This window comes from Ceratotherium simum, chromosome 3, assembly GCF_057802395.1.
Source record: "Ceratotherium simum simum isolate JZ-2026a chromosome 3, ASM5780239v1, whole genome shotgun sequence".
Classification (NCBI taxonomy): domain Eukaryota; kingdom Metazoa; phylum Chordata; class Mammalia; order Perissodactyla; family Rhinocerotidae; genus Ceratotherium; species Ceratotherium simum.
The window spans coordinates 61177661-61202825 of NC_141902.1; the positions used below are offsets into that span (position 1 = coordinate 61177661).

Below are 25165 nucleotides of genomic sequence, written 5' to 3' on the forward strand. Positions count from 1 at the left end.
AAAGTGTGACTCAATAACATTTTAAAATTTGAGTGACACATTGTGTTCTGAAACATAGTCAACATCTTCAAAGAACAGCTGCTTCTCTTCTGCTTATCCTCACTTTTAAAAACAAGATTCCCTTTCTAGGTGTGCACTCTGAAGAGTAGAAACTTTCATTCATTCAATAATTATTATTTAAAAGCACTTACCAGGTACTAGGCCTTGGAGAATGGGGCACACAAAGCTGAAAAAAGCCTATGTCTGATAGAGAAGACAGACACCTAAAGCCCGGAACAGTGTGACAATCTTCAGTAAAGATGTTTGTGAAGGATTCTGAGCCACAGAGGGGAGGGCAGGAGAGGGGTTTCTCAAAGGAGTTGACAGTTGAGCTGGGTTAGTCTTGAAGGGAGTTTGCCACTAGGAGAAAGAAGGAAAAGGAGGAGGAGTCCCTCCCCATCCCCTAGCACACTCTAAGGCAGATCTCTGTAAACACTTCAGGAGAAATCAGATGTCAAAGTATGCAAGGTCTCTTCTAGTGCCATTTCACTACCTATTTGTGTGGATACCTTCCTCAGATGTTTTGAGGCAATCAGTTTATTCCCTTAGGGTGGTAACAAAACAAATGGGATAAAAATATAGGAAACCAGGCAAAGGAATTTTCCTGAAATGACACAAGAATCAAATAGAGACAAAATGGGAACTAGAGCCCTTCTACCTCTACCTAGCATCCCTGCCCCCAATTTCATAAACTCTCAACCCATCCCTGAGGTTTGGTGATGCAAGAATCAGAAGGTTGCCTTCATTGTTTTAAACTCCTAAAATAACAAGGTTCACCCTTGCTTGCCTTCTTCATACTGCTCCTTCCCTTGTTAATGTGCTGTCACAGTCCCCATGGGGAGTCATAACAAGGCCTCTCGCCATACTCTTTCATAAAAGATAATGCTACATGCCACTAAAATGTGCCATTAAAAAAGTCACAGACAGGTACATTTGTGCCTTAAGCAAAGAATCTTTAATATCAGACCATCTTTTATCCAGGGACAGAACTGCCCCCATTACCTCTCAGTTCAGCATCCCTCTGTTTGTGGGATAAAGTGGGTCTCTTCTTGAATTTTGTCAGCTGTATTTAGTATTTGGAGTTGGCAGAAGTAACACGAAGATGGAAATTACGCTTAAGAATGGAAAAAATGATATTATTGAGCTAGACTAGAGCATGGCAGTTTTACTAGATGGGAAGAATTTGGCCCTTTCTGTGTTTTTTTTTTTGATGGTTTTGAACTCAGATCTTTAAATGTTTTGTAGTTCTCCTTGTGTGGATTAGTTACGGAAGCAAATAAAGGTCATTGCCATTTATGGGGTTTGTATGGGCTCAGTCTGTAATGGAGAAAAGAACCCACGTGGAATTGCACTTCTTCCTCATGACAGGAATCAGTGTGGAAATGCAAAAAAAAGAAGTAAGATCCACTAACAAGGGTGCAAAATTGCTGAACTAGGACAAACAGGGAGAATTAATCCTGCCCCCAGAGTATTTCTCTTCTAGAAAGCTTGCACGGATTCAGTTAACTGAGTGATTTTTAGTACTATTCACCCTGGTAGTTGCCATTCAAGACTTCAGGACCAAACTTTAAAATGAAAATGAGTTTGGTACATAATAAGGGCTTTGTTTTACCAAGTTTGATGATTTTATCTAATTCTTAGTAGTGAGAAGTACCTAAAACATTTTAGGGCACAATTTCTTAATTTCACAAGCAGCTCAGTGCTTATCTCTTCTCCTACAGAATGGCTTGAGGAGAGAGTCCCACTGATGTTTTTCACTAATTAGTTACTCCACTCATATTCTTGTGTGATTTAAGTCACAACATGTTGGCAAAAGCTAGATTTTTAAGTTGGCCCTTCTTTGGTCAAAAAATAAATCAACATACACCCTCCTCTAGCCTTGCATTTGCAGTACCCAGGATGACGCATATACATTTAAAAAGGCACCAGGCCAAGTCCTATAATCTTATTCTCACTGAGTATGCTCTACAAGTACACATTCTGGTTTGTGATTCTATCTGGCGGGTTATTATAAACCTTATTAAGGTTGGCGGTGAATAATCTTCTGACAGGCTTTTTCCGCGGGAGTCAAACTGAAAGCCCCGTCTTTAGCACACGCATTTTGCTCTTTTCACTTGGGTCCTCGCTCTTTCTGCCTTTGTTTGCCTCCTCTCTCTGCCAGTCTCTTGAGTCTGAGGCATAGAACAATCTGGCTCGATGTGCTTGGTTAATTGGAGTGTCATCTAGTCCTCTGAGACCCCTCTTCAGCATGATCACTGTTTTATTGAAGTGGTTTGAATGATGTGTTAAATGATGAAAGCAAGGTCCATGGCTTAGAAAAATCTCTCTAGATAGGTGAAGACCATATTCAGAGAGCCACACAAGGTCATTGTCATCAAAGTAACACCATCTTCTGAAGATTTTTATGGGTTCTATTGTTTTGACAAAGAGAGTTTTTCTTGTGAGTTTTAGAATTACCTTTACCAAGTTAAAAAAATAAATCCATGGAATACTGTGCTGTTCACTCTCTACATGGAATATCATTTTTCTGCATCTCCCCAAGATACAATTTATTTTTTTTTTTAAGATTTTATTTATTTTATTTTTTCCCCCCAAAGCCCCAGTAGATAGTTGCATGTCATAGCTGCACATCCTTCTAGTTGCTGTATGTGGGACTCGGCCTCAGGATGGACGGAGAAGTGGTGCCTCAATGCGCACCCGGGATCCGAACCCGGGCCACCAGCATTGCAGTGCGCGCACTTAACCACCAAGCCACAGGGCCGGCCCTCAAGATACAATTTAAATACGCATGCTTCATGATACCAACTCTGATCTCTCCAACTGAAAGTAATATCTTCTTCTTCTGACCTCCATCTACATCTTCCTTGTGGCATGTGCATTTTCCATTTTGTATTATAATAATTTATAGATATGTCATAGTTCCTTATGATAGGATTCAAATCTGATTCTCTCAAAATCTCCTACACTCTCTAGCACAATTCCACTGCCCTAGTGTGTACTCAAGAAATCTTTTTGGCTTAATTTTTGCGTACTTTTGTAATGATTTTTTTTTTTTTTTAAGATTTTATTTATTTATTTTTCCCCCCAAAGCCCCAGTAGATAGTTGTATGTCATAGCTGCACATCCTTCTAGTTGCTGTATGTGGAACTCGGCCTCAGGATGGACAGAGAAGTGGTGCCTCGGTGCACGCCCGGGATCCGAACCCCGGGCCACCAGCATCGGAGCGCGCACACCTAACCACCAAGCCACGGGGCCGGCCCTGATTTTAAAGCAGTTTCTGAGAATCAAGATCAGAGTTTAAAGTTTGTTGGAGCCTTTAACATAGTGCTCATAAATGTTTGCTGAATAGATCACAAATGTTTTGCATGTGAAGAACAGCTTTCTGTTTGCCAAAGTATCAGACCTAGATTTAAATTCCACCTCTGCCAGTATAAACTGTAGCTCCTCAGATAAGTCATTTAATCTCTCTGGGCCTTAGTTTCCTTATCTTTAGATGGGAACTCTACTTCAAAGCTTCTCGACAAAGGTCACAATGAGAAATTGAGGGCATTATCCCCTCTCTTTAGAAGGAATTACCTTTTGAAATGTTTATATTTGGTTCAGAAAGCCTACTGATTTTGTTAAAGCATGGAATATATGCTTTAACTTCCACTCTCACCTCAAACTCCACTAAAAATAACCATAAAAGGATTTTTTTTTTTTTTGGTGAGGAAGATCGGCCCTGAGGTAACATCTGATGCCAATCCTCCTCTTTTTGCTGAGGAAGACTGGCCCTGGGCTAACATCTGTGCCCGTCTTCCTCTACTTTATATGGGACGCCACCACAGCATGGCTTGCCAAGCAGTGCGTCAGTGCACGCCTGGGATCCGAACCGGAGAACCCCAGGCCGCCGCAGCAGAAGGCACGCACTTAACTGCTGCGCCACTGGGCCAGCCCCCATAATGACATTTTTTTTTTAAGGCATAATACCATAAAGACGAAGCTAAAGGGGAAGGAGACAGCAACAACCAAATTTAGGATATGGGAAAGCAGATGGACAATGGTAAACAACCTAACAGAGCTGAGAAAGCTGAAATCCTGAGCCAGCAGTAGAGAAAGTAAGAGGCACCTGATTTCCTGTAGAACACCCAAAAGGCTCAGGAATTGGTGGTACTAGTTATCTGGAACTAGGAGTGAAGGTGGGACCAAAAAGAAGAAAATTGTTTTAAAGTCTTTTTGAGAAGCAGTTAAGCTGTTTGACCCACAGATTCTTTCCCTAACTCAGCACAGGCAGACAGTTGCCCCTCTCCAACCCTAACACAAGACTGGATAGAGGTTTTTTTGGAGAGAATAAAATAAGTGATACCTGGCACTGTAGAAGACTGTGTCCCATTACTGAGTACAGAGGCATTAAGTGAAAGTTTAGATTTTAAAGATTTTATTTATTCATTTTTTCCCCCCAAAGCCCCAGTAGATAGCTGTATGTCATAGGTTCACATCCTTCTAGTTGCTGCACGTGGGACTCGGCCTCGCGTTGGACGGAGAAGCGGTGCCCTGGGGCGCGCCCGGGATCCGAACCCGGGCCGCCAGCATCAGAGCGCGCGCACTTAACCGCTAAGCCACAGAGCCGGCCCGAAAGTTTAGATTTTAAATGTTAAGACCTCCCAGCCTCTTACCACACCCTCTTCCTAGGACACTGGCAGCCAAGATTACCTTTCAGGCAGCGGATTAGAAGTGACTTACTCTAGGGAAATGGGACCAAGAAGTCTTAAAGATCTGGACATTGCGAGTTCCCCGAGGAAAGAGCCCAGCTTGGTCATGTTACCTCAGTCTGCAGGCTCCACCAGTGAGCACAGTGTTCCCAGTGAGATTTTCAGTGCCTTACTCTTAGCAAGACATTTGAGGAAGGCCTTTAAGTGAAAACACAGATCTCAAATAACTGAAAAAAAAAAACAACTTGGAGGGCCTTGGAAACTGTGCAGAGGAGAAAAATTCCAATGAACTACTGTAGTATTCTCGGAGGAATAAGAGAAAATATTGCATCCAAGCAGCAAGAACAGGCTGCTGTTAACAAAGGAACTTTCAGAGAACAACCACAACAAATAGGGAAATGAAAATTAGGGAACCAGGTCAGGAAGTCTAACATGAAAGACAGAAGTTTCAGGAAGAAAGAATAGAGAAAACAGAGGGGAGGAAATCATCAAAGAAAATGTTTCCATTTTAATTTTATAACATGAGAGAAATATTTATGTGCTATTTGAGACTGCCCTTCTTTTAGTATTCCTACAGCAAAGACAAAAAACCTTATTTTTTTTCTAAGTGACCTATGTCAGTGCTTTTGCCAGAGGAGGTGAGTTTTTGTTGGGGAATAGAAATTTTTGAATTTCCTGTAGACATCTATAATAGAATTTTCCCCAAGGAAAATTTAGCATAAAAAGTACGAAATAGTTGGATGTAACTACCTTGCCTTATGGAAATGTTAAAAGGTATAAACACAGCTCATTTTTTAAAATTTTGCCTGTATGTATATTGTTTAATGGGTACCAGATAAGATTCATTAGATACCAAGAAAATGAAGTGTGATCTTCTACATTTATAAGCAAACACATAAAGCTATGTGAAATGAAAATAAAAGTATTGAAAAAGTGGCATGGATCACCCAGCCCACCACCCTTGACAGAAGCTTCTGGAGAAGTTTGATGAAGAAGATGTAGTTTTCTTTCTGTGATATTGTTTTCAGATTCAAGGGCTGTCATCCTAATTCTTGAACTATTAAAATGTGGATTAACCAGATCTGTTGGCACCACCATTTGCAATCAGTGTGATCCTGACCAAGTCATTTTGCCACTCCAACTGTACGTTTCTGATCTATAAAATGAAGATAACATTAGAATTCATTCATTTCTCAAATATTTATTGAGCGCCTTTTATGTGCCAAACACTTTACTAAGTGCTGGGGGAACGTTGGTAAATAAAATAGGCATGTTCCCTTTCCTTGCTGAACCTGCAATGTAATGAGGGAGGCAGACGATAAACAATAATAGAAAACATATTTTTTGAAAGCAGACACCTTCAATATTCTAGGCTCTTTTATGAACACTTTCATATAACAATAACAACCCCATAAGGTTGCTTTGAGAAGTAAGCTTCTCTTTAAAATAGCATCCTCGTCTATGTATTGGGTGACAAGAATTATGGAGCGTTATCTAGACTTGGTTCTTGCCTCTAAATATATAGAAGAACCCATTCCCCTCCTCCCTACAAAAAAAGCACCCAGAAACACAGCTGTCTCTAGTGGTCTACAGCTGCGGCTTTGTTTACCTTTCTAGCCCTTGGTAATTATGAACCTGGTCTGAGGGATGACTCTGGATGCCCTATGAGCAGCTGCTGTCAGCTTCTCTAGACCATAAAAATTTAGCATTTGGTGTGCTCCTCTTAAATACTGATATTTTCTTCTCTTCTTTTTTATAATTATTGTCAAGAACATGAGTGGAAGATTGAATCTTATTATACTATGTTCAGTCAGCTGCTCCATCTAGTGAAATATCTTACCTGTTGATCAGAAGTTTCTGCTGAAAACCATCAGAAGGCAAAAGGATCGAAGCTGACGGGTCCAAACACCAAGGAAATTTCAGTGGAAGATTGTATAGGAAAGTGGGCGGAAGTGTGGTTCTGGAGGCCTTGTCTGTGGGCCTCCTTCCCTTCCCTTGAAGAATGTTGAGGAAAAGAGCTTATAACAGTTTCTGTATCTTATTCCTCTGCTTTTGCTCCCATTTTTGTAATTCTGTCTTAACTTGATTTTTTCCATTGTCATTTTTTTTGTCTAAAATTTTTTGTAACTTATTGCAAAAAGGAGCTGTTAAAATGACCTTTGACATATGATGGATTGACTGGTTCAGTCCTTTGCAAGGTTTGTGAAGGGATCCAGCTGTCTCAGATTACCGTGCCTAAATGTGCATTTTCCAAGGTTGTCAGTGATTGTAGTGAATGTGAACCTGGCAGACAAAGTGACGTGTTTGCTATTGAATGAGGCATTGTTGAGCTTGCTTTGTGCTCTGAGCTATCGTGAACAACCATGAGATTGACAAAATAAGTTGGAACAGGTGCTAGCAGTCCCAGCTAAGTATTTTATTATTTTGATGGATTTCAGGCTGATTTTAAAGTTTTTACAACAGCACATGGCCAAATTGTGTATGCACACAAACACACACAATTTGGACTTTTAAAAAAACCATTAAATCAACAAAGTCTTGATGTGAACAATAAAGAAATGAAGGAGAGACAAAGCAAGTATTTGACAACCCATATTCAGATGTTTAAAGGGTTGTCAGTAGAGAAGAGGCAAGCTGCTGCTTTATGACTGGCCGGCTGCATTTTCTGAAGCTAACAAAAAAACAAGAAAAGCCCATAGTTTTAAATTCAATATCAAGAAGAATTTTCTAATGGCTAGATCCCCACACCCTTCCTACTCAACAGTGGGATCGTAGCCTTTAGCGGTAAAACTGCCCCATCCCTTGGGGGTATTTAAGTAGTGAATGAATAACCACTTGTCTCAGGTTTTCTTTTAAAGAAGAAATGGTTTGTAGAAGAGACAGGTATAAAGTTAGACAAGATGCAGTCATTTATTCATTAGTCACTCAGCAGGTTTTTGTTGAGTGCCTATTATGTGGCATGCACTGTGCTGGGGACGTTGCTGTGAATGAAACTGACAAAATCCCTGCTTTCATGGAGCCTACTTTTTGTGTGTGTGTGTGTGAGGAAGATCAGCCCTCAGCTAACATCTGCCAATCCTCCTCTTTTTGCTGAGGAAGACTGGCTCTGGGCTAACATCCGTGCCCATCTTCCTCTGCTTTATATGGGATGCCGCCACAGCATGACTTGATAAGCAGTGTGTCGGTGCACGCCCGGGATCCAAACCCGGGCCACCAGCAGCAGAGCGTGCGCACTTAACCGCTATGCCACCGGGCCGTTCCCTCATGGAGCCTACATTTTAAAGAAGGGTGCTCGACAATAGTAACTTGTTAGACAGAAATAAACAGCATTGTATGATAGGGGTAAATGAGTGGTGTGGGATTACTTCTGAGTCGAGATCTAAAAGATAAGAAGGGGCCAGTCTTCTAGTGACATCTGTCAACTCTAAAATTCTGTGAGTGTGATAATTTGGGGAAGCACTGCTACTATCTTCAAGATATCCAGTGGTAAAAACCACTGCTCCTAGGGGCAGGCCCCATGGTGTAGTGGTTAAGTTTGGCACACTCTGCTTCGACAGCCTGGGGTTTGTGGGTTTGGATCCCAGACGTGGACCTATACCACTTGTCAAGCCATGCTGTGGCAGTGACCCACATACAAAATAGAGGAAGATTGGCACAGATGTTAGCTCAGGGCTAATCTTCCTCACCAAAAAACAGAAACAAAACAAAAAAAAACCACTGCTCCTAGAATTTCAGTACTCAAATCCAGTCGCTTGGAATTGGCTTTAAAAATTCTCTTGAAGATCCTACAGACCATTTTACATACTTTGGTTCTGGACTAGATAATAATAACTTTAACATTTTTATAGCATTTCTTTAGAAAATTCTTTTACACACCTTATCTTGTATTTAGAGACTAAAATGTTTTTTAACTAGAAGAGAGACTTTATAACTTGTTAAATCAGATCCCTTCTCTTACCTGTGAGGAAGCTCGGGTCCAGAGAAGGGAGGGAAGGTGTCCACACTTAACAGCACTGTGCAGAAGAGGACTGGAAAATAGGACTTCTGATGTGGAGTCTAGTGCTCTTTCCTCTATTCCTAGCTGTTGACATCTTCTTACTCAGTGTCATTCTAACAAGAAGGGTGACAACGTAATACTGTACATGTACGTAGCACTTAAAGCCTTTTGATGTGCATTATCTTATTTTACCTTCTCCTCACTGTGAGGGTAAATGACTGAAGAATCAGTAATGTAGGGCACCCAAGAGTGTTCCACCGTATAAGCATCTCAGTTCCTATTTTGCACATAAGGAAACTGAGATCCAGAGAATCAAAGGACTTTTCCAGAAAGGTTATGTGACTAAACCAGGCAGCAGCAGTTGTGTCCTGAGCCTGGATTAAAGTCTGCTTCTTCCATTATGCTGTAGAAAAGAAGTAGATCAAGAAGTTTGAAAAAAGAGGAGATAAATGTAAATGGGCAGGAAATTAGATAAAAGAAAAGACTGGTTTATTGTGACTCTGCTCCTTAGTCAAGACTGCTTTTCACAGGATTATTACCTACACTATTTCTATAGCTGGTTCAGTTTTACCATATTTCGAAATGTACAATTGCCATTGTTTTGTAGAAACCAAGGCCTAGTTTATTTTTTTAAAGAACCATAAAAATTAACCTAATTTCCAATATGTCTACTATAATAAGAAGTGGGTAAGTGAGAATTCCATCTGATCAGTAAACACTTATGTAGTGCTACCCTGCATTGGCAGTAAGGATACAGACTTTGCTCTCAGGAGCTCCTTGACTAGTAGGGAGAAAGAGAAGTAAAAGTGCAATGGAAGTGCATAGGACTGAACAGATGAGAGGGAGGGCTGATAGGATTGTGAAAGCGTTTCAGTTATCTATTGCTGCTTAATAAACTACCCAACGTTAGTGGCTTAAAATAGCAACCATTTATTTACTCAGATTTCTGTGGAATCCAGGGCTCAGCCATTCCTTGTATCCACAGGGGCCTCTGGTGAGGGTGCGGTCAGATGGTGGTTAAGAATGGAAGATCCAAGATGACTTCATCTGCATGCATGGTGCCTTAGTGGGGGTGGCCACTCCATCCGTCCCGTCCGTCCGTCTGTCTGTCTGTCTGTCTGTCTATCTATCTATCTATCTATCTCTTTCTCTCTCTCATTCTTTCTCACAGGAGCAGTAGCACATACAGAGGCCAGAAGTGTGAGTGTGAGAATATTACCTGATTATGCCTCCCTTGACTTTGAAATGTCTAGAAATAGAAAGTGTAGATTAGGTTGAGCTTGATGCACTATACTCCAGCACTATTTTCTCAGGTACCCACAGCTGCATGACTCCAGTGAGCAGTTTAGAACTGGAGACCTTCCCAGAGCTAAGTCTCTGGGGACTGTTATCATGATTAAAGCTGCCCACTATCAGAGGACACAGGTCAGCATTACACAAACGTATTGAAAATATGTCATTTCTTAATTCTTACTGTGAAGATTAAAATGATTATTAAATTAAGCACATGAGATGGATTTGGAAGCACTTAACTCTAATCTTTTCCCTTCTTGTAACCCTTTAGTCTTTAATAAGAAATAAGCCATCTAAATTAATCATAATGCTTAAATATGTGAAACTGATTATTCTAAGCAGTGATGTGTAAGAGGGCCTTGCCAGTTAAGACTATCAACCCCTGATACTGAAGAGTTTGTATACTATCTTCATTAAAGTGCTGTAGCATAGAAACAGCCAAGCCATGCACCAGCAGGTTGACCAGGCTTTAGGAGACACCACCATCAGGGGGGTTATCGTAATCAACAAATGCTTATTATCAACCTACTGCAAAATACTATTTCTCGTGTCACAGAGGATATATAAAAGTTTATGACTTAGAGTTTGCCCTTAAACAAGTTAAAATTTGCCAGGCATTAGAGACATAGGAAGATGTAGAACACTGGGAACTGTAACCAGGTGGGACTGGGATACACTGCCCAGTGAATGATATGGACAGGGATTGGGATGAATTTTCTTCAAAATTGTCCTCTAGGACTAACTCCTGACAGAAGAGGATGAACAATTTGAACCAAGTCCTGACAGGTTAGGTAGCTTGGAGCCCCCATCTATTCATCTCTTACACCATCTCAGATTCCAGATAGGAGAATTACTCTCAGTATTACATTTTGAGTTGTGCAAAAATTTGAAGAACGCTTATTTTTCTATTAGAAAAGTAAAGTGTTTGCTTTCATCCATCATACCTGAACTACCTGAACTTTCTCTCTCTCTAATTCAGAGTCTCTTACTGAATTTCTTCTCAATGTACAGAACACCATCAAAGAGACCTTTGCAGTTGTTTTTAAGTGACTTTTAGAGATTTAGTTATATACCCAGATATTTTAATTAGCATTGCTCTGAGTAGAGCTACTGATGGAAATCACCTTGGAACAATTAGAGTGTCTTCAAAGCTACAAAAGTAGTTCTCTTTAAATGGAGGGGTTTTTTCCTTTTTTTCTTTTTAATCAGTTAGCTGCCTCACATTTACTGTGGCCTCGTTGAAAATATACATTGCGTTTAAACCACAGTATTCAACAAAAAAATTACTCATAAGATTTTTGGTTTAATATAGACAGATTAATATATACACACACACACATATATATCCATATGCATACGTATGCATATATATACACACACATAAACACACGCTCTTTTTTAAGAAAATCATGCAAATGAAATAGCATTATGGGACAGGAAGGAGAATTATGTTTTGAGACAGCAGGGTTAGAAAGACCAAGCAGGGCCGGCCCCGTGGCTTAGCGGTTAAGTGCGTGCGCTCCGCTGCCGGCGGCCCGGGTTCGGATCCCGGGTGCGCACCGAGGCACCGCTCCTCCAGCCATGCTGAGGCCACGTCCCACGTGCAGCAACTAGAAGGATGTGCAGCTATGACAGACGGCTATGTACTGGGGCTTTGGGGGAAAAATAAATAAATAAAATCTTAAAAAAAAAAAAAAGAAAGAAAGACCAAGCAACATTTAAAGATTCAAAACAATAGCGTTTAGCATGAAATCTACTTTTTATCATCCTTACCCAGCCATCAGAATGAGGAAAGACAGTGTCCAGCTGTAGCAGTAGTTTGGTAGCAGGAGAATTAGAAGTAAAGGTACTAGTGCCTGAGGGGTGGGTCATGAATTAATAATTGCTATGTGGCGGATGAGCCCCGTCAGAAGAGCTGAAAATGAGGAAGTTGCCTTGCAGAGCGCTATCAATCACTCAGTGACCATAACTTCCAGTAATTAGTGTATTTTATGGGCCTTTGCTTCAGTGGCTCGAAAGCACATATGCTCCAGTCACGGCTAAACTTTGCTGGAGTAATATTCTAGGATGATTTATCCTCCTGCTGCACTGGGATATAACCCTATATTAGGTGAAGATTGTGAACTAAGCTGCAATAAAGTGTAAGTTTAGGTACAGTTTGCCCAGGTTGAGACCTCAATGTATCATGCTTTTCAGCATTCATGGTTAGGCTATAGCAAGCAGTCATTTTTTAACAGTGAAACAAATAAAGCAATTAAAGGAACAGCGTTAGGATATTGTACTTGTGAATTACTCTTGGCCTCTCACTATTTAAGTGTCCACTGTAATAAGCCCATTTCTAATTTAAAAAAAAACCTCTATTAGAAACATTTATTTGTAATGCTCTCTTCTCTTCATTATTAGTAATCTGTGGGATAGAATGCAAGACATTCTGAATGATAGAGAAGTGCTTGATTTATTTCTTTGTGCTACTGTGTTTGGGCTCCTTAAGTTAAAGTAAATTTTCTTTTTATCAGTGGACTCTGGTGAGGATGAGTAGTTCTTTTTTAAATATTGGCACATGCTAAGAAGCACTCCTGATGGGAACCTCACATTTAGGCTCTTTCTGCACAAAGAAAACATGTTATTTGCAAGCTCTCAGGAGCATGAGGCACTTGCTGTGCAGGTGTAATGAGTTATTTGCTGCGGTTCACCCATTGCTCTAGAAGTCTCTGGGCCCTTGCAGACAGGGTCCTTTGCCATTGCCAAAACTTCTAGAGTCCAGAGTTCCTAGTAATTTAACAAACTTAGCCATCAATCTACAGTATGACCTTGGGCAAATTAATTAAGCTTCTGGTGCCTCCACTGGGTCATAATTCTGTTTGTGTTAAAGAAATCCTTAGAGTTTTTAGGACAGTGTTATGTGAAAAGAAGTATAAACTGAATAAGGAAAAGATATGCATGGTTTCACTGTATTCTTTTTAGAGTGAAATGTTTCTACACCACTTTTAATGATGGTGTCCTTGAATTTCCTCAAAAAGACACCAGTGATAAGCTAATTTCACCAAGCATGGGTGGAAAGGTGTACACAGTTTGATGCTTTCGTTACATTTATTATCCCATCTTTAATTTGCAATGTATTATAGTATCATGCAAGTTAAAACAATAATAGTAAAACAAACTAATTGTCTTTAATTAAAGTGAATTAGGTTTTGATTTTCATGTATTTGATATAGTGAGAAGTGATAATGTGGAGGGTCCCAGAGGTTATTAGGGCATATTTCTGTTGGGCGTGATGGTGTTAGTAATAACCCTGTTCCTCATAGTTCTAGACATGAGCAAATATGTCACTTCATCAGTCTCTGTTACTCGCACTTCTGCCCCTCCGCAGGGGTTGCAGATTCCACAAGTTATCAGCTAATGGCGTTATACATTAAAAATTGAAGCTTTCCTCACTCCGAGGCCTTGCAAGGCTTTGTTCTTAAGCCCTAGACACTTTGGAGTGCAGCTGCAAACTATAGGCAGAAGATTAAATTAATTTGTAACTCTTTTTTTTTTTTTTTGGTCCTACATTACTAAATCCTCTACGTTTAATTGAAACCCTACTTCAAGACGCGTTGTGTTTCTGTGTTCTTTGTTGTCAGTTTAACCTCCGAAGCACTTTAACATTGGTAAATTGCTGTTATATCCTTTGGATTGTTTTTAAACCATTCAGTAAGAGGATGGTGAAATTGATACATGGGAAGAAAAGGAAAATCGTAGGGTAGATTTTGAGGTATTTAATATTTATTATGGTTCTTTCCAGTATACTTTCAGATGATTTAAACTCTCTCTCTAGGACCGTGTAAATTGGTCTTGGAAGGAAATCTCACCTCGGGAATTTTATGTAATCCAGTAGTTAAGTCTGATTTTTTAAAGTTTCCCTGTGTCTGAGTGTTCCAAAGTGGCTGTTGCATTTCTATAAAATGAAAGTTTGACTGCAGTGCACAATCTAAATGCAAAATCCTTAGATGGAAATTTAATTGTATAAAATGTGCACAAGGTAATTAAGAACAAATTTTAGAACATTTCAGACTATAAAGTCCTCCTTCAGCTAAGATCACTGGCTGTATTGAAAATGCTTATTTTCAATTTGCAGTTATACAGAGAAACATAGAGTATGTCTAAATTAAGAATAAAAAAAATCCAGTGCTCTTCAGTATAACTGTAAATTTAAAACTACTCTCAGATTGTTGATATTCTAAGTGGAAGACCTGATCACCAGAAACATCCTGAACTTGTGTCCTGCACTTGCTTTCTGGCTACAATGTATGTTTTCTCTTTATCATTTATGACTTCATGACAGTAATTATTCTTATTATCAACAGAAGCCATTTTTGTTGCTTTGTATATAAATATCTTCTAGCTTTTTGTTAAAATACAAAGGTTTCTATCATGCAATTGTTATGTATTTGGCAATTGTTATGATCACACCTCCGCACACATATAATTGTTATTTAAATGATAAAATCCAACATATTCAAATACTGCTGACTTGAGTATTTCATAGATTATGGTTGGACAAATCAAAGATCAATAAGATTATACTAAGGAACAGTCCTGCTTTTATAGTAAAATATTAATGCTTTACTGTTATTTAAATGTATTCCAACTGGTAAATGTTTTCAGAGCATTCTTTTTCTGCCTTTTACATAGTAAATCTCCCACAACGAACAGAGTATTTAGCAGCTTGCTGAATCTTAAGTATTTGGAATTAAAATGCACTTTTTAAATTTAACATAAAATAGAATCTTCTCCCTCTCTTATTTCTACCTCCACCCCCCAAAAAATAAATAAAGCTTTTCCAAATCTTTTACGGTGTGAACCGTTCCCCTCCTGGGAATGAAAAGGATGTGAGAGTCCTTTGATGAATTGCTGGCGCTTATGTGGGTCCACATTTTTCAATATACTTTTTTTTAAATTGGACTTAAGCTGCCTATATTTAAATGCTTCTTTTGTAAAGATGATAAAAAGAGCAAAGATTTCTATTGGCTTAGCTCTAATCTGTTTGCTTTGTTGTGATTCTTTTTTTTTCTTTAACTGTTAACCTATTTATAAATCTAAATCTACAAACAAAGGTCATTGGTTGGCTGAACTTAAACCATTTTACTCAGTAAATTTAATTAAGAAAATACAGTGCAACTCATAAGCAAATGAGTTTTTTCCTAGTTTTAAACCAAACCACCCTCTTGAGTGCTGATTGCCTTGCCCGACCCCTGGTGATACAGAAACAGGCAAAATTAAAAAGGACATTAAAGCTTCATTAAATCTGAAACACATTTAGTACAGTGACATATCTGCAGGCCATTTCAGAGAAGATTACATACTCTCTTTTGTAAGTTTCCTAATTTATAATACCTTGACAATAAAAACTGGGGAAATGCAAGTAGATTAATAGACCACTAGGGGTAAAAGATACAAAATGGCCCCAGGTCCGGCTGTCTCTGAAATACTCACTCATAGCATATGTGCTCTCTCTTCCCCATAAGGGCCCAGTGTGTGGCTTTTGACAGCCTCATGAAGAACTTGTTCTTCATGCAGGCATATCTGCTAAGAGCCCTTTTCCTTTTTTACCTTCTCCTAATTGAACTTGATAAAAGAGTTGTGGGGCCTGGCTATATATTTCCTTCTGTTTGCCACAAGACAAAAGAGCGTGGAACATAAACACTGTAGCTGCGTTGAACCTGGAAGGACACGGACATACGTGGAAGGCAGTTCCCTCTCCCGGGGCCTTAAAATGGCTGTGTAGTGCCAGCCTAATGGTACCACTGCCAGTTTTCACTGGTGCAGAATTGGAATCCTTGGCCTGCTGCTGGAGCAGCCCAGTGCTGATACTCTGTGAGAGAGGAAATGATTGTTGGGCTGCTCTGGTCAAGGACAGAGTCTCTATCCTGTGACTCAAAAGCGGTCAGACCTGCAAGATGTCTTAGATGCAGTCCTCCCTGGAATGTAGTTGGCAAGTAGGACTGAGATGCCACAGGATGTCAGGAAAGTACACACAAAGCAAAGCCAGTCCCAAGAATGGTGAGTTCACTGGTTCAAGCACAGCCACCTGTTCCTAAGCAGACTGGTACAGAGAGGCTCCCAGCTGACTAGCCTGCATTGAATTTCTCTCTGTTCTCTTGCATGGTGGTATCTTACAGAGTAAATGAATGACATCGGCCATCCTTGTTACCTTGTACCAGTCATGACAGAGGGGGCCAAGTAGATGTGTGCATGTTCCCAAGTTAGCTGTAGGCTGGCATCTCTATAGAACAATGATGAATTGAGAATTTGAGGCTTTGTGTTGAAGTGGGAAGAATTCACATTTTTCACCTTATCCCACTCTTGCTATTTTAAAGCCTTCCATTTATCATTGCTTAGTTCTTTAAACTGCAGGAGCCAATGGCCAGTGTTGGCACCCGCCAACTAGTTTAAATCTTAACTCTACTTATGGTGGGCAAGTTTCTTCTACTGGTAAGCCATGTGGACAGAATTCTCTCATAGTCTTTAATGACATATTCAACGTGTACCTGAGTGAATGGTATAGCACCTATAGAAGGGCTTGAGATAGACTGTTCTAAATGCTTTCTATTAGTTACTAAGCTGTTGGTGCTTTCAGATGAGAGATCTTCCTCTTGGTAGTTTCCTAACTCCAAATGGAAGAATATGCAAAACTCGTAATGTGTGAAGATAGGTGACAGCTTTTGGTGAGCTGTCACTGCCCGTCAGCACAGAATGGTGCAGATACCTAGTCCACCCATTACTGCCACAGTAGACCACAGTGACTCGTCCTGAATCAGTGTGCACACTCTCATTGGCCAGAAACACACTGTATTTACAAAATGTAAGGCAAACTGATGGCACGTATTAGGTGGGGGCGGAGTGGGGGCAGTGGAGAGCTGAGTCTCTCCCCTTCCTAATTAATAACAGTATATAGGCAACAAACATAATCACACAAAAGTGTAAAAGGGAGTTTGGTTGACCTCCACACTCTCTTTCCTTCACCATATCTTGTGAGGTTTTGCTATTTATACTTGAAGGGATTAACGATATCCACCGAATGAAATAATAATAGTATAACTTTATATCTTGGAAATCGGTAACTCTGAGTATAGAGGAAATGAGTACAAAGTAATGAAACATACCAGGTGTTCCAAAACGTATGTATAAAAATATACATCCAAATGAGTGTTGCTTCTTGCAAAGTAGTCACCTTTCCTGGTCATATGGTTTATTCCTTTACATTGCTGTTGCTCAAACTGGTCTTAGAACTTTGAAACTTAATCTCAGCACCTTCTTGTTTATCCTTAGTAAGGAACAAAGTATTTATTCTTTGAAGGTGGCTTTGGGTTTTGGTAATACCCATATGCCATTCAAACCTTAGTCGACAAATAATTTAGTGGATCAAAAAGCTGAGGGGTATAATTTCAAATCCAAGATAAGATACAATTCTAACAAAATGTTATTCTTCTATTACTTGAAATGATTCTGAACACAGTTCCAAAAGAGGAGTTCAAAAATGTTTGAGCAGTGTCAGTCTCTTTGAAATAAATGCACAACTTCTCAAGATCTAGAAAAGCAATGCAATACGCTAGAAAGAACACTGGATTAAGGTGCAAGTCTTGGGGTCAGTCCCTAGGCTTCTACTGATAAACTGTGTGGGAACTTCTTCAGTGGGACTCTGAGGTTCTAATCTGTAAAATGGGTTGATTCTCTCTTGGATCCATTCTAGCTTCAAAGATCCCTGATGTAGCGATTCTACTTGGAGAGTAGTTACAAATACATATAAAGGATTTCAGCCCTGAGGATGGCCCACATTATGAAATTGGAAAATTTTGCCACTGTTTACTTTAAATAAGTTGTGGTATGTTTGTAAATACGATCTCATTATTTTATATCAGTCCTATTCCTGGTTGAATCATTTTGTTTTTACAGGTGAGGATCCAAAGACCAAAATTAAGTGACGGGCTAGAAACATAGCAGTTTACAAATCAAGTAAAATCAGAAGCTCTAAGGATTCACTTTCTCAATTTCAGACTTAAACTTATAGTTCTGACTTCTCAGTCTTAAAATGGCCATTTTCCCACTAGTAGTAGCTCTTTTCTTCTAACTATAGGTAGAAAAATGGATGAAAAAACTAACAGGTAGATGGAAATAATGGCAAAATTTTCTATTTCATATGGCCCATTCCCCATTTCCTACAACCCTTCCTATATACTTATAACTGAAAACTCAACAGAGTTGTGGGCTAAGAACCATTAGGTGTTCCCATTTTACAAGCGGAAAAGCCACCAGTCTCGTTCCATTGTTTTACTTCTCTGTCTAGAAGGAACTGTAGCACACGTGTAAATGTGAATAATGCCCATAGAGCTGGGAATATTCCTAAGAGAAACCACATAAGGATAATATTTAGTTGTTAAAATTAGAATATTTTATTGGGGATGCAACATTGTCCATTGAAAATGTCCATTCTAAATACAACTCAATGTAATTACAGCAATAATTTAGTTCATGCATTCAAGGTTGTAAGCTTTTTGTATTTGCTGGATACAGTTCTGAAATTTAGTACTTGTCTGTCTTAAGGAGATCTGCCCTGCATGCAAATCTATAACTAGACAAATATTATTTCCTTTCCCAGCTTGCTCTTGGGAGGTTTCCATATCCTCAGGTAAGATTGTTCATTACTGCTGTTTGCCACTGTGACATTCATTCCTATGTATGAAGGTGCAGGGAGCAATTGTGAACATTTGAGCCACATACAAATAAATCTGTCCTGTTAAATTGAAAAGTGATATCTTAAAGGAGTCATTTAGAAGTCTCTATTGATTTTTTATTTTTTTAAACTCCAGATTTTTTTCCTCTTTGTTAAAGGTTGAAAGCCATCATCGTGTTCTTCCTTTGTGTGACATTGGTGATGTTTTTCCTTATCCTAGCCCAGTACCATGTGCTCATATTGAGATTGAGGGAGAGGCACAGCCTTTTCCTGATACACTGTTTGAGCTTTTGGGTTTAATTAAAATTGTTTGAATTAAAGGATTGAGATGAATGGTAAAAATATCTCAATAGGTCATTATTTTTGCTAAGCAAATAGACGGGCCCCCAATTTTATGTGGGTATGATTTTGAACATATTCTTTTTAAAAATTTTGCCTCTTCCTATCCACATTTCTGAGAAAACAAACTATTCATTATATTACCATAGCTGATGATAATCTTTATAATTTCTTTAAGATTTTTATTATAGAAGAGTGCTAGCACTTAAAATATAAAACTATTTTGTGGTTTGAAAATGATTCCCCAGTGTGTAGGGAAATAAGTAAAATGTCTAGAGGGATGAAAAATGAATGGTTTGACTGTTTTCCTCTGGTTGATGCTCGGTGTTTTTCTGGCGTCTTGGTCTGTACAGGCCAAAGTGCCTGGAGGCATGTCTGATTTAAAGGTGGTGTTGGTCTCTGCTCTTTAAGCATCTATTAACTTGCTATTATTATGCAAATAAGTGTTGTATTACACATACTAATTTATGCATGGTTAGATTATGCAGATGCATCACAAACATGGTTATTGAATAATAGGATGGGGCTCATTCTCTCTGCCATCTTTATAAGCGGTTTTAAGCAAATTCTCCTGGTACCCATGTGGACATTTAAAGACCCTTCACATGCTGAAATGTCTCTTTTGTATCCTTTTTCTTTTACAGTTAGAGCCATCAGATAAGTGGAAGAGAAAGAGTCCAGGTTGTTAGATTCAAGAATGTTAATCTCATTTTTCAAATTTGTAGGCTTCTTTGTTTAAACATTATCTTTTCCTTAAAGAGAAAAATCTAAAATGTAATTGCTTGGCATGCATGCTAGCATTTAGTGAGATTTTGGTATGTACAGCCTTGCTGCTTAGCTCTAGGTAGCCCATCAAATTAAATTAAAATCACATTTTCAGGATTTATAGCTCATTAGAATATTTATCTTGGTAAACCTCTTATTCTGTCAGTAATTTTTAAACAATTCACTGTTTTGCCAATTTATGCAATTCCCTAAAATTTTGTAAATGAAGAGAAGAGGCTGTGTACAATATCTCTCTCAAACAAGTGTTAGTAGAAAACTTGTAAGCCATCTAATAAAAATGCCAAAGATTGGGAATGTAGCTATATTCTTAAGATTCCTAATGTTTAGAGTAATTAATCAGTGAGATTTGGTAAGTGGTAAGTCTAAGAAATGGATTGCCATTGCATTTGACAAATGAAGCATTTGAAGGCTCTGGTCAATTTGGGAAGAGACTCAATACCTTTGCAATATTGTTTTGTTGAGTGTCTAAGCGTACATTTATTTGATCGGTCAAGTGGAAGTGGGAAAATTCTAATGTGCTGAACTCCCTAGTTAGCAATAATTTTTATGCCAGAGTGGAGGGAAAAACTGTGTTCCTTGAATCGTCATAGAATATTGTCACCAAACTGGAACTTTTATTTCAAATAATATAAGCAACTTTGATGCCGTCAGGCCTGTTTCCCAGATCTTTCAACAGAAGTTTGTGTGCTTTGTTGCTAAAATCAATAATGACTTTTGGTGGAGTTGGCATTTATTTTACAGGCTTTGTTCTATAGACTGAAGATTAGGAAAGAATACTTTATAAATTCCTTTCCGACCCTCCTTTTTGCCCTCAAATAAAGCAAAAGTAGAAGAGTGTTTATTTTTATGGTATCGCAGAGACTGGATTATGAAATAATACCTTCTCTTTGGCTCGTATTATCTAATTTGAACCCCCAGCCACTCTGTGAAATAGCCTCCCCTTATCAATTGGGCAAACAGAATGGCTGAGTGGCTCATTGTTGAACTGCAGCTGGTTTGGTGCCATTGAATCCCAAATGGAGTAGGCAAGACTGAATCACAGACTCTCAGGATTGGAAGGGATCTCAGACATCATTGAATCAAACCTCTCTACAATATCTGGAAAGCAAACATCCACACTCTGCTTGAAGACCTCCAGTAGTAGGAAACTCACTACTTTACAAAGCAGCCATAGAGTCAAACCGTGTTCTATTTACTGAGCTGAGGACTGCCTCTTCCCACTTGTCACCCAGGGGTCTGGTCCTTGAACACATGAGCCTTTCATATATCCTTAAGATTGCATAGTTTTGAATCCCGTCTGTACTCAGGGCTGGGGACAGTGCCAGGGCGTTGCTGCTCTGAACTCTAAGTGAAATCAGGGTACCAGATCTGAGCACTCTTCACTAGTGGCAAGTTGAGAAGAAGACTGGCCTCTTGGAAGAGCTGTGGACCAGGAGCCAGAAGATGAGAATTAGAACCCGGCTCTACCACAAACTCTCTTGTCACCGCAGGCCTTAATTCTTGCTTTGTAACTCTTTGAGGCCTCAGTTTCCTTATCTCTAAAATGAGGATCCTGTTACCTGTCTTTCCCATCTGATTAGAGGAAGTATACAGATCAAACAAGATTACAGATATGAAAGCACTTGGAAAAGTACAAAGGGCCACCCCACTGGCCCTGACGTTGGGCTATAGCACAAAACAGAATTTCTGATCGTCAACCGAAGGTTGCAAAAGGATGTGCTCAGCAACCTGCCAGCTGCAGCTGGAGCAGAGTGTAAAATGAGCAGAGGGGAATGTGGGGAGGAGAGGCTAGCTTCGAGAGTTATTCTTCCCCCAGCCGAGCGTCAGTACTGCTGACAGCGTCATTAGCAGCACCTCTTCCAGCCAGTGACACACTGTGTATGCCGTGGGGACGCAGATGAGGGAGGGGTGTTAGGAAGATATCAGGCAGAGTCAGTGGCCTGGGACCAACATAAAGGTTAAAGGACTGGATTTTTGTTGAGATAATCATTCTATATGAATTTCATTGTTTTGTGGGTTGGGTTCTCATTTGTTCTTTGAAAATACTATTTTAGTTTCCTTTAGGCCTTAAGATTGCATAGCCTCATTGGCATGCAGTTTAGGACTCAATAGAAAAAAAGGTTAAGAGCCGCTAAAAATGCACAGTCTATTACTGCAGCTTATAATAGGAAAAGCAATGATGTCTTGGATTCAACTAGCACCTTTCTGATATCAAGTTCCACAGCACTTTCTGTTTTCTGACTCAGGCTGTACATCCCACCTGCAGTGACTGTTATCCCCAGCCTCCAGGTGAGCAGACTGAGGCTCAGAGAGGCGAGGCGCATTGCCTCAGAGATGAATAAGTACAGTTAGGTCTAGGGCTGGCTCTGTGTACTCTGAATTTGGTCGGCTGTTCTTACCACTGCTCTTCTTCCCACTCAGCCCCACCAAGCCCTTCTGGTTTGCCTTCTCTGCCCTAGGGAGGCCTCTTGTGTAGACGAGAAATGCTGAACATCGGACGGTTGTGCTATTGCAGATAATGACAAGACCCCTCCCTAGAGCCCTTTGCCCTTCTTACCATGTGTTTAGTAGAGTGACAGGGGGCTCTGGAGAGCTCTAGAGGTCCCACTGACCCCAGTGACATTAAATTCTGGGTGCCTGTGAAGCATATTCTACAATAGGATACTGAAAAAAATGTATTTGTAAATATCTTTCAAATAGTATCTCAATTTCTTGAACAATTTAGCTTTAATAATAATCTGGAAAGATGTGCAGGTCTGGACAGGGACTGGAGCTGTGTACAGTTAGTCATGTAGATCCAAATTCCGTTGACTTAAAACACATGATGGTGGGCAATGGTTTGTTTAATGACACCATAATTTAGGAGAAATGAGAAAGATTGCCTGCAAAAAATTGCCATCCTTCATTCAAACTTTACAATAGTGCCCTGCATTAGGATGATAGTAAAACCATTAAGGAGTCTTCTCAGGGGATGCACCAGCTCTGGCATTTGGAAATTTGGTAAGCAAGACACCACAGAAAAGTGAAGATAATACAGATACAGATGTATTTAAAGGACCTGTACATGTATAAAAATGTTGTTCTTCTTTTGGCTACAATTCCTGATCTTGGTTAATAAATTACATCAAAATGACCTGAAGTTAAAAAAAGGAAAAAAATCTGAGCAAATAGTGCCCCTGGTATTGTACAGCTTTGAATGTTTTCACACCCCATTAATTTATTACTTCTCTTTCTTCATCTTTAAATTTCATTTTTTTTTTTCAAAAATTCCGACTCCCCGCTGCTGCAGTGATTTTCATCTTGTTGTTAATTTTCCCTGCTCCATATGGAGCTCCAGACATTTCACCTGGAGGCTGTACTAGATTTTGCTGTAGTGATTGTACTTCCGGAGGCCAAAACTGTCATTTAGGGTTCCTGGTGCATCTGTCTGTGCCAGGCTTTTCACTGGCATGGGAGAGTGTGAATAACAAATTGAGTGCACCTGAGATTCAGATGATTAGTGTGTTTTGTGAATCTCCACGACTTGTAAGCAGATAGCTCTGGGGGTGGGGAGTGGGGAGGAGGGCTAAACAGCGACTGTGGGTGAATCTGTACTCACACCTTACATTTGGGGCTTTGCAAGGGAAGTGCAAACATCCTAGGCAGTCTGTGAGCGCAGAGAGTAACAAATATTTCATCCTGCCTTGTCATTGATTAGAAAAGAGCCTTTAATTTCATTTCACCCCATGTTGTGATTAATTTGCATTCTTTGTCAGAAGTTAATGGAGTTTTTTATGGTTCACTCTGAAATCCTTGAAGACATCAGACTTGATCTGATGTTTATACAACCGCCAGCGGAATTTTTTCATTTGATTGATGGCAAGCTTGATGTTATTCCAAACGGCTTTTTAAGCTGTTTTTAAGAATTATTTGAATAAAATGCAAGCAAGATATTGTTGTAATGATGATTATCTGTTAAAAATCTGTTTCAAATAAAGAAGATGATAAGTAGTAAGAAGGATAAAAAACATAAGAGATATATAGTGACTAGTGGTGTTATTTGTTAAAAATTCATAAGAAGGCCATTCAAAGAAATTATTGCAATATATAGAGATCATTTTTACTGAAAAAAATATACCATCATCTGGCCAAATAGAATAATTAAGGCTAAGGTAAAAGGAAAGTCTGGATCTTTGGGATTAAAAACCTTTACTACCAATTGGCTAATTCTCATTTATTCTGCCAGCTTTTGCCACCAATGTACAAAATAGAGATCTACTGTTCCTAACTCAAGGAGACAGGGTCTGTCAGGCCTGTTAGCTGAACAAAATGATGACATATTACTTGTTTCAATAACAAGGCATTCTGAAATCCCAATACGAGTTAAACATAAGTGGATAATAGAGGATTTTAAGTGAAAGACGTGCATTCTTAATAGTATAACGACGGGCCTTTTTCACAAGATAGTACAGAAATGAAAATATCCTGTTGTTAAAAGCAAAATACTGCAGTTGTTCATGGGCAAGAGAAATGTGTGTTCACCCCCATGCACTATATATCAGAGTACGAGGGAAGCTGTAGGTGGCGTTTGCTCAGAACCCCCTGCTACTAACCAAGGAAATATGTTTTGCAAATGCTTTTTGATTACTAATACCGTTTGTTTGATTTGGGAGCTTTGCCTTGCTTCAGCAGATTCTTGCTTTGCTGTGATGGCCGCTAGTGAGATTTACTCATAGGTCAAAAAGCTGCTTATCTGAGCACTTCCATTTAAAACAGATTAATTTATTTGCTGTATCTGAAAGTTTGCTAAATAATTGGGTGGTTTTAATTGAAGTTACTGCTTTCTGATTCTTGTGTTAACATGATCTAAGGTCCTTTTTATTATATGCAATCCATATTATTGACCAAATTTGCCCTGTTTTCATTTAAATGTAAGCAGCTTGTCAAGGAGAAAATATTTTGTTTGACTTGGCTTGGAAACCTGCTATTTTAATGTGTGTTTTTTTTTTAATTGACAGACTGTCTTTTAAACATTCATTTATTTTGTAGTAATAAATTGTGCTCTGGGTAGAGTATTTGTCTCATAATAGAGTAGAAAGCATATGTTCTTAAAACTGTTTTAAAATACTAAACACTTCAAAAGCTAATGCCAAAGTACTAGTTTTTATACCTAATTTTATTCATGTTTTAAAAGCCTTTGACTATATTGTTACTAATCCTAATTTTGATAATTTAATATTGTTTTATATTCAGTGTTAAATTTAGACCATAGATCTCATTATCTTATTTATGTATTAAGGTACTGATCATGCCTAGACCAACCTAGAA

The 25165-nt window shown here is 39.1% G+C and overlaps 1 protein-coding gene across 4 annotated transcripts in view; it reads left to right on the top strand.

Annotated features, from left to right (window-relative positions):
- The window catches only part of MAP2K5 (mitogen-activated protein kinase kinase 5), a 252190-nt gene that overhangs the window by 153492 nt on the left and 73533 nt on the right, over nt 1-25165 (top strand). For 3 of the 4 annotated variants that reach the window (XM_087428587.1, XM_087428588.1, XM_004421736.3), the window contains one exon: nt 18659-18688. The exons of the other annotated variant lie outside the window; for it this stretch is intronic. In XM_087428587.1, coding sequence (XP_087284713.1) covers nt 18659-18688 — 30 coding nt within the window. The remainder of the gene's footprint in view (nt 1-18658; nt 18689-25165) is intronic. 4 annotated transcript variants of the gene reach the window in all.